Source organism: Sinocyclocheilus rhinocerous, unplaced genomic scaffold, assembly GCF_001515625.1.
Source record: "Sinocyclocheilus rhinocerous isolate Xijiao unplaced genomic scaffold, SAMN03320098_v1.1 scaffold166, whole genome shotgun sequence".
Taxonomy (NCBI): Eukaryota; Metazoa; Chordata; class Actinopteri; order Cypriniformes; family Cyprinidae; genus Sinocyclocheilus; species Sinocyclocheilus rhinocerous.
In genome coordinates this window covers 2,360,059-2,370,829 of record NW_015633186.1, presented here as the reverse complement: position 1 = coordinate 2,370,829, position 10,771 = coordinate 2,360,059, and the positions used below count along the sequence as shown (strand labels likewise).

At 37.0% G+C, this 10,771-nt stretch overlaps 1 protein-coding gene across 2 annotated transcripts in view; it reads left to right on the top strand.

Moving 5' to 3' along the window:
- The window catches only part of gosr1 (golgi SNAP receptor complex member 1), a 25,459-nt gene extending 17,829 nt beyond the window's left edge, over positions 1-7,630 (top strand). For both annotated transcript variants that reach the window (XM_016557040.1, XM_016557041.1), the window contains exons 7-9: positions 3,663-3,692; positions 6,353-6,435; positions 6,762-7,630. In XM_016557040.1, coding sequence (XP_016412526.1) covers positions 3,663-3,692; positions 6,353-6,435; positions 6,762-6,886 — 238 coding nt within the window. In that variant the 3' untranslated portion in view covers positions 6,887-7,630. The remainder of the gene's footprint in view (positions 1-3,662; positions 3,693-6,352; positions 6,436-6,761) is intronic.
- Positions 7,631-10,771: the final 3,141 nt, after the last annotated feature.

Genomic DNA, 10,771 nt, shown 5'->3' with positions numbered 1-10,771 from the left:
GATTTTCTCAATATTTAGATTTTTTTGCACCGTCAGATTCCAGATTTTCAAATTGTTGTATCTTGGCCAAATATTGTCCTATCCTAACAAACCATACATCAATGGAAAGATTATTTATTCAGCTTTCAGATGATGCATAAATCTCAATTTCGAGAAATTGACCCTTATGACTGGTTTTGTTTAGTTTAGACAAAAGTCTAGTTTAACGTTAGAGTTTAGTATTTTGAGTTTTGGAGTTAGTACCATGCATTCAGTTTGAACTTCATTTCAACAAATGATAATATTTTTCAACCAGCAATAACTTATTTAGCTTTTTAATAAATGCAGAATTTCTTGAATATTTTTGAGTGATGACACAAATATGGATAATTAATCTAGAGTTTTAAATCCATTCATGAAATTTACAGTTTGAACTGCTTCACAGAAATGAACTGTGCATACCATCACATACTATCATTTTTGCATCTGAAGTTTAAAATTTTTTTTAAAAATATTTTTCGCATTCACATATTTGCTAGACAACTATTTTTTTAATATGCAATATTTTGCCAAGCAGTAAATTAAGTATTGATTTTTTTGTTTCATGAATTGTAGGTCTTAACTGGAGTCTGTGTTAAAGCTTAGACTGTTAAAGACTGTTATTTATGCACATTTCCAAGATAAATTTAAATATATCAAATACATCAATATAATGCCTGAACCCATTAAGCAGCTCAGGAAATGGCTTACCCTGAAAGGCTGTGCGTCAGTACAGTACCAGTCGTGTGCTGCATGTGTTTGCATAAATTAACGTTAAATAGATTGAAGATTAATTTAGATTAGTTTATTTAATTTTGGGTTAAATGTGGGTTAAGCGTCATTTCCGAACAACACTGTTCAGGGTATGATTCCTGGGATGAATAGTAAATCACTTTAAATTTGTGTTTGGAATATACATTTCCGTGCAAAAGTTTTTTTTTTTTTTTTTTAAGAAATATTCTTATTTAGCTAATACACTGACTGTACATTTATCAAAGATGACAGTAAAGGCATTTATAATGTTACACAGGATTTCTATTTCAAATAAATGCTGTTCTTTTGAACTTCATCAAAGAATCCTGATGTATCATGGTTACCACAAAAAATATTAAACACAGGATCATGTGACACTAAAGACTGTAAATAAAAAGAGACTGTACACTAAAAAGGGTAAATGCTGCTGAAAATTCAGCTATGGCATCACTGGAATAACTACATTTTATAATGTGTAAGGAATAATGTACATTCACCTGGTTGTTATCGCAGAATAACCTTCAACAGGGTGATCAGGACCCTGGCACAAAGAGGATTACACTACTTCCCACACAAGTAAATAATTGGACACGGTATATTGATTTGAGTCGAAATATGTTATTAGCTCACTGAACGCAAAGCTTCCGTGAAGAAAACAGTCATTAGCAAGCAGCTTTTAGCCAACACAAATGAACAAGTTGAAATTAGACAAACATTTAAGAAATACTGTACAGCCATACCACTTATTACACAGCTTTTAACCACATAAATAATTATAGGAAAAAGAGGTATTGATTTAAGATGAAAATGTTTATTATTTTATATTCCATTATTGTGTACAAAGCAATCATCATAGCAAGGAGATAAACACAGCAGCAATATTACAGTACTGTTAATACTGAAGTCCTCCAATTTAATTTGTAATACAATTGTTAATTATAACAAGATAGCAGCAGCTGCTTTTAAATAAAAACAAGAGAGAGCGAGATACCCAGATGAGCGGTATGTTATTCAGTGTTGCTACTGACAAATGGTTGTTATTGGGAAGTAACACACCTCGAAATGTCACGACTGACCAATTATAATCAAGAATTCCAGAGAGCTGTGAAATAGATTAAAATAAAAAAGTATTTAAAATTATAAAGCTGTTTCACAATATTACCTTTTTTACAGTGTTTTTTTAATCAAAGGAATGCATCCTTGGTGAACATATAAGACTTTCAAAAACATAAATATATCTTATTGACCCTAAACTTTTAAATGGTAGTGTACACCTTCTAAACTTCCATATCAACAATTTATTAAACAATTGGATTTCATGTGCATAATAAAATACTCCCTGTAGTCCAGATGTGTATGCCAGCAACCCGACCTTTGCTGAAAGCTTTACAAACCTAAATTGTATCACCGTAATTTTCAGATTGGCAGTCATCTGTGATACTAGCTAATGTAATTGAACTAATAGCCCTGCTGTTGAGTTCGAAATGGATGAGGCTTAATGAGAAGACCGACTATATTTGCTAGAAGTTTTTGCATTGTCCTCTCACTAACTTTCTCACTAGCTGATTTATTTCCTTTGAATTTAACTTTTGTTGTAGGAAACCAGGTGGATGTATGTCTGATGCCGATGATGTAGATTAATGAGGCTTAAGTGCAAACTAAACTGCAAAATCAGCATCATTAGCGCCCACTGGGACAATTTATAATGATTAGTCTAGTCGAGAACTTGGATACTTCGTCTTTGCCAATTCAGTGTTTTGGCTTCTTGATCAATCAAAGCCATAAGCTCTTAAGATGACAGCCATTTGACAGAGCAGAGCTTCTCGCATCAGTTTTGCTGCACTTTTCCTTTCTTCAAATCATTTATAAGCAGGAACCAAGATACATGTTAATGTGCCTGTGAAGACAGAGACCTGTTCTGCAGTAGTGGGGCTGAACAGCATGTGGACCATTAGACTCTATTCTCCCAGCTGCTGTTTGTGTGTGCCAGTTTTCTCTTGACGCTGCTGACAAACCATGCAGACAGAAAGAGAGTTCACAGGCGTCGGAAGAAGAATTTGCAATCTCATTTTTGCTCGTGTAATCAAAATTGGAGCTCTCTGTCACCGAAAACCATTTGTCTGGGAATTGAGGACTTTCTTTCCCCTGAGGTGTCACTGGGCCTGAGACTTTGTCATCTAAATTGACGGAGGATGTGATTTTGAGCCAGCATAGAATTTCATTCCCACCCTGCAGGCCTGCATCTCCTTTTCGGAAAGAAAAATGGCCATGGTGTGGGAATGAGACATTCCAGTATAGACAGTAATGCAAGATTGAAGAATTGTTCCTGAAAGATAATTTAATTCACACATAAGAGAATTGTCTTTTCTGAGCAATAACTGCAGTGACGATCTGTGAATCTATTTGTTTCCCACACCATTTGCAATCAATATCATCTGTTAAGTCTCGAATGGGATTTTATTTGCTCATTTTGCTGTTAAGGTGTGAATTTTTAAAGCAGAATTGTAAGTAGTTTTGTATATGTGATGTACATTACATGGCAAAAAATGGACTCGCATGATGAACAGATTTAGCTAATTCAACTGCACCCATTATTAAAGGTGCATCAAATTGGTTTTGAAAATAAATGTTCAGCAAATGCATATGGATGTAGTCATTGACTGTCCACATATTTTTAGCCAATGCTGATAGTAGTCCTTTATTGTAATGCATATTAAATCAGATTTGTTGAAAAACATTCTGGTGTCCATGTGAAGTAATCAGCATTCACTGCATGTTTGCCATTGATTGATTCCTTCACCCTGACTCTCAAAGATGAGAGAGGGCTCCAGTAATTCACCTGGTTATCATTGACTAAACTCCTTTCTTTTTCCTTTCTTGTCTCCTTACAGCTCAGATCGGCTTATTGATGACACAATAAGGTGAGTCTAACTTCATACAAACAGTTCAGACACTTCTTACACAGGATATACACTCATAAATGGCAACAGTTTTCATTTGTATTTGTTTTTTTTAAATATCTGGTCTCTTCTGAAAGAAGAGCCTGCCAAGGGTCATGAACTCAAGGAGGAAGATCTCAGTCGATGGAGGGATACAAACAACTGAACCATTGCTTTTGCATTGAGTTGATATTGCTAGTTTAGAACTGCAAGTGGATTTAGACTCTAAAGTTCAAAAATGAAAATACTGTCATTTATTAACCCTCACGTCATTTCAAATCTTTCTTCTGTGGAATTTTGAAGAATGAATGTTTTTCGACATACAGTGAAATTCAAAGGGGACCGAAAGTGTTAAGTATCGTTTATATATATATATATATATTATTATATTTATTAATATTTTGAAATTGCTTTTATTTTATATTTTTCAGTGTTAATTTTATTGTTTGATGTTTAGTAAATTTTTGTGCTTTTTATTATTATTATTTATTTATTTTTATTTTTTTCCTTTTAATATTTAGGTTCAAAGTCTAGTTTTAGTTATTGTTTATTTCCAGTTAGTAATTTGAGTGCTTTAACTTTCATTTAGTTTGTTTTTCTCTGAATATTTATATTTTATATATTTCAGGCTTATTTCAATTAACTAAAATGTTTTTAATAGTTTTTAGTTCATTATAATAACTCTGGGCCAAAACAACACTAGACCCCATTGACTTCAATTGTATAAACAAAAAAACACATTTTCAAAATATGTTCTGCAGAGGAAAGTAAGTCATTCAAGTATGGAACAACATGAGAGTGAGTAAACAATGAATCAGAATAATTTTAGGTGAACTACCCCTTTAAGGGAAACTAACAGAAAAGCATGTCATTTGCATGAATCTGCCAGTTTTGCCTTTTTTCCTGAGGTGCTTTAGTAGTGAATATTGTGCTGCTGGGCACTACCGTCTTTCCCACCCTGCAGATCTATGTTGGGGCATGAGAGCAGCCTACACTTTTACTGCCGCACCTAGGGGAACCCCACAGCTGGCAACCAGCACTGGTGCTTAATTAAGTCGGCTCCTGGTCCGTGCAGCTCTTTTTATCCCACCTCAGTCTTATTCAAGCAAAAAATTATGCTATATCAGCTGCTTATAATCATTATCTTCCCTTTTTACCACCCACAGCCAGGAGCCACCAAGATGAGAGCTCATTGTTTAATGTTTCATCATAGCTCTGACCTCTGAGGAGTGTGGGCGCTCACTTTTCTCTTTTAATGATGTCAGATTGGTCTTCCATCTGTCACAAGCAATACTTTAAGAGGTATACCTCCTTGCAGGTAACACACTCAAATACACACCCAAATATGAAGTTTAGGAGATCCGATTAAGCTTGTGTGTTCTTCATTTCGTGGTGTACAGATGCTCAGGAGTGTGGGCTGAAAACAAAAGTTAAACAGATGATAAAGGGAGGTGTATAGAGGTGTCACCACAAAAACTCACATCAAAATAACTCCTTGTATGTGACCGAGGGCACCTAGGAGTACAAAACACTGGAGACCTTTTGTTCCCTCAGGGTGCACTGTCTTGTTTAATGTGCTTTATGCCTTGTTTGTGTGAGTGGGGTTTGGCTGCCTAATTTATCCTCAGTGATCAAGAAACTAGCACCTCAGTGGTCAGTGCATTGCACACTGCTTTAAAGTTGTTGTCTTGCTCTGATTTCACAGGTTTTGCCTCAAACACATTCTGGTTGAGGTCTGTTTTATGTTGGTGTGATAGATAAGCTCTCCTGTTCATTATTATTGAGGTGAAGGGGTCTGCTTGAGCACTTGTGGTGAACTATATCTAATGGCTTTTGTTCCGCAGAGTAGGGCAGACAGGAGTTTAATGGGTGCCAGTGCTTTCGCTTGCACTCACAAACCTGCCGAGTTGAAGTTGGAGTGAGCCATGGTGTCACACAGCAATTTAATCTTCTCCACTAAGAACAAGAAAGCACGACTCAGCTGAAGAAAACAAATAAGTGGTGGGACCGGACCTACCCAACAGTGTAATTACAGCATTCAACAATACAGAATTACAATGCATTAAAGGGATATTTCACCTAAAAATTAATTTACTGACCCTCGTTTCGGTCCAAACCTTTGTAATGTTCTTTCCATTATAAAGCAACCCTACACATTATAAATAAGTCACAAATAAGTCAGTCATAAATAAGTTTGGAATAACATGAGTGTGAGTAAATGATGACAGAATTTTCATTTTTGGATGAACTGTGCCTTAAGCTAGGACAAATAATGGCTTTTGCAGGAAAATCTCTGATTTGTCCAAAATATGAGGTGTTTACTTTCTGCAGTGTCAAGGGAAATAGATATGTAATGGTTGGTCACTTTTCTGCATACTTTTGGTTTCTAGCTGTGTGTGGCTAATGTCTCTGGAGCATTACATTAATGCAGCTTCTGCCTTCCTGTCTGAAATCAAACCTAGTGAAAGAGACATTTGCTGTCTTTGAGGGACTTTTTCCTGCGTCTGCAGTCCTGACAGCTGCTGCGTCCTTTACGCAATGATCGGAGCACTTTTTAACCACTTCCAGTGCATATGTGCTATGATGGGCCAGTGCCAATAAATCTACTCTTCTGTTTTTATTTATTTATTTTTTGTCCACAGCATTGCAATGGCAACCAAGGAGAACATGACCTCCCAGCGAGGTTTGTTGAAGTCTATACAAAGCAGGGTCAACACCCTGGCCAGTATCCTTGATTTCTACAAGGAGCGCATGTATGCATTAGGGCTGCATAATGTATCAGTGCAATATTGGTTTATTGGTATCTACCTACTTTGGATATGTAAGTGGATATGCACATTTCCCCTGTTTTTTACATTTAGATTACCTTTGTCATGGAGCACTCCCCAAGTTAAAAACATAAATAATTTATTAACACTGTTAAATGTAATCTATCAACATCAGAATTGTAAGGCCTAAATTGTAATATGCCATGAAAAATGCTTGCTGTCTGTATTTGAGGCAATGCAATCTGCTGTATCCCTGTATTTCCTTAACTGACCCCTACTTCAGACCGTTTCCCTGCCATCAATAACCTAATTCAGCGGATCAACTTGAGGAAGAGACGGGACTCATTAATTCTAGGAGGAGTCATCGGCATCTGCACCATCCTTCTGCTGCTGTATGCATTTCACTGACGGGCAGGGGAGCTAACAGACTTCTTTTGGGGGGTGTTCTGCAGAGCAGTGGCGAAGCCTTGAGAAAGGCTAAATGAGAGGCGGACCATTGGGGCCACAAACCAGAAGCCCACTTGGCCTAGTCTGGTAACAGGATTGATTGTGGCCAGCATGGACCTTATTTGTATTTAGCATCGGAAGGGGTTTAGCTCTAACAGCCTTTTTTTGTTTCTGTACTACAAACAATGCGCTGTTCAGATGTGAACTGGGACCGGAGACCAAATTACTAACAGGAATAAATTTCAATGAGCATATTATAACACAGTGGCTTTGAGACAAGAGCGATGCTGTGAAGCATCAACTTTGCGTTGTGCTGTTCCTGTATATTATTAATCGGAAGAGGGTTTTAATTTGATGATCCTTTTAGTAAGAGGGTTTCTCATCATGCTGTGTACTTTGTGAATTAATAAATTATTCATATACAGGATATTAAAAATGTGTGTCAAACACTAGAGGTCCGTCCTCTAAAGCTTCTATTTTTTAGATATTTCTAAACTCTCTCATCAATGACATTTTACACTGGAGAAGGCAGTCCAAAAATAAAACACTTGCATTGCAGCGCTTGACATGTCTCTTTCAAGGTGCTGTTGCTTTATGCTTTTACTGATGTGTCTTTAAGTTGAGAGCAGGTTCAAGTTAAGAATATCTGGCTAAACCAACAAGCCTGCGCTCGCAGCCCACTTGTCTGCTGACTTGCATCCTATGGAACTGGAGCGTTAGAGACAGAAGCAGGCTAGAGCTTTAACATGATGAATACACAAGCTGAAAAGCATCGATCCAGGCAAATGAAAAACTAGCACAGGGATTGCATGTAGAGGTAAGACCAGCACTCTACACAGCAGAGTTGTAGGAAAGAGAAGGAAGGATTGGAAGTCTTATTGTTACCACCTGTTTCTCTATCCCTCTTGTGTTTACAAATGATGTGGCATCTATAAAAGTGAGCATTTCTGCTGAGACTCTCACATCTGGAGCTATATGCCATAGTTAGACTTGTAGAATTTGTTTGCCTGAGGTATTTCCATAGATGCATAAAGAGAGTGATGTTCACACAAAATCAACATAATCACTCAATGGAGACCTCAGCTTCCCCAAAACAATAAACTAGATTGGGCTGTTGGAAACTAAAAAAAATCTTTCTTCCTTTTTCCTTTGTTCCCTGTTGGTCCATTATCTAAAGGTCACGTGAGTCTCCTACTGTTCCAGTCCATACATTGACCAAGTGCCCTGAAATGCAGAACAAATGTTGAGGGACTAAGGGTCTATTACAGATAAAATGAGCCTCATTGACCAAAGGTTCAACACAAATCTCCAAAGAAGGTGTTTCTCGCCATATTTTCAGAGAGTGTATTGTATTATTGGTGGCTAATAGGCCACACACAGAACTCCACAGGAAGCATCCTCACTTCCCCTGCTGACTGAAACATGTTCTCTTTACACCAGCCCAGAGAATAAATGAATAAATCTTTGTCATCTCCGCATTGTTTTATTTTGCTCTGTATGTTGCCTTATTTTGTTCTTTCCTAGTGTTCTTATGATGGGACTCCTACCTGATCTGAGGTGAGAACGGAGACATCACACGCATTACCTGCTCTGCTATTCATGAATTTTGAGGTATGATGGCTCTGGAATATTTTAGGGTTTTTATTCCTTTGCTCTGTTGAGGTTAAAGTAGACTGCTAGCAAAACGGTTTTCTGAATGTAGCACTAAACAATGAAGCCCTTTCTGCTTAATTTCATCAATAGCTGCAGCTGTGTAGTAATGCGTGAGTGAGGGGGTCATGTAATTCTTGGTTTCCTGGGTGGCTTTCCAAAAGATGCAGAGTAGTCAGTGAGTCTGAAACTGGAGACAGAGATCACAATCTTACTTTGTCATCGCTGTGCCCTTGAGTGAGACACTTAACCTGAAGTTATTCCAGGGCAACTGTAGTGACAATCATCCTACATCAGGAGTGTCCAGTTCTGCTCCTGGAGGGCCAATGTCCTGCAGAGTTTAGCTCCTTGCCCCAACACACTTACCAGGATGTTTCTTAGTTTACAGTCTTTGTTGGTACCATCCCTACTCTTGAACTAAACCGTAAAGAGGACATTGATTTATTGGTACGTGTTACTGCACCAAAAATTGATGTTGATGCAAAAAACACGTACTACAGCACTTGTGTAAATCATATTAACCACATTTTAAGCCACACGAGAGGAATATGGAAATGTCACCCAGTGCATGCAAAACCTAACTAGCTGGCTGAGAATTTCCTATTGGCAATAAAGGTTGTTTTAGATCAGTGGTTCTCAACATTTTTTACTTCAAAGCCTCCCATTGTCAACAACAATATTCAAAGGCCCTTAAACGACTTTTCCAGTTGATTATGATTTACTAATTTCTACCTGATAAAATATTTTAGAGTGTGGCATGCATATACATAAAAATGTATATCAATTATAAAAATGCTCATGGAGATTTTAATTTACATGACTTTTCCTGCTGTTGAAATTAGGCTGATATTTAAAACTCTGTATTTTTGATTTTACAACACCTTTTTAAAGAAGAAGAAAAAACTTGAGCGAGTGAATTAAAATAAAATATCTTGATTTTTAGCTGTTTTTTTATTTTTTATTTTAATGTTTGTTTAATCTTAAATCATCATTTTAAGTCATTTTGAGTGTGCCTCAGCCCCAGATTGAGAACCATTGTTTTACATCACAAATATTCATGTCAAGGTTTCTTGGTCAGTAATATGTCGCATTTGTGAGATTGTGATAGAAAAGCCGATGCAGAATTACATTAAAGGGGTCATATGATGCGATTTCAATTTTTCCTTTCTCTTTGGAGTGTTACAAGCTCTTGGTGCATGAAGAAGATCTGTAAAGTTGCAAAGACTAAAGTCTCAAATCCAAAGAGATATTCTTTATAAAAGTTAAGAGTCAACCACGCCTACCTAAAACGGCTCGTTCTAACACACCCCCACATATCTACATCACTATGTGGCCAATCACAACGCACTGGATAGCTGGCCAATCAGAGCACACCTCGCTTTTCAGACCAATGAGCTTTGAAAAAATCGACGAGTTTCAGAAAGGCGGGGCATAGAGGAGAAACAATAATGTACAGTATGTGGAAAATAATGTTTTTTGAACCTTAAACCGCATAAACATTTCATTACACCAAATACACAACATAAAGTTCTTTTTAGCAACATCATATGACCCCTTTAATATGTATATCTTAAAAATGTAAAAATGAGCATAAAAAGATGTGCAATTCATTATATTTTGAAAGATTTAAATTCTTTTAACATCTCATGGTCAACTTCAGGCAAATATTTAGCTCCTTGGGGTTCAGCTGACAAAAAGCTCTGTTTTTGTCATTGTTTCTTCTCCTTGCAAAATAAAACCATTTCGGATTGTGATGCTAGATGACTGATAATGGCACTTTAGTCTCATTTAAGCTGGTGGCTAGATTTGTGAGTACTTAAACACTTCGTGTCACTGTGAGTGAGAGAAGGCTGTTAGTGCTGAGTCCTGGAGTGCGGGCCTTACTTAGAGATCAGAGAACCAGGGAAGTGCAAAATCAGCCAGTAGATCTTGTGCCATTTCCTTAGCCATGCATTATTTACAACAGCAATAGTCAGTAACATGAAAAATAAATCTTTTGTATATGTGCTTTGGGCAGGAAGGCTTTGAAAGCTGTTGTCTAGCTGTATTTCTTTGTGTTAGTATCCTTAACATTTCGCTTTTTGCTAATGCAATAATTTGCTTGCTGATGTTTCTCTGCTACTGTGCTATACACGATCAATAACCGCAAGCAAGTTGTGGACCATGCATGTTAATGTTTATTTCACACTTGCAAAG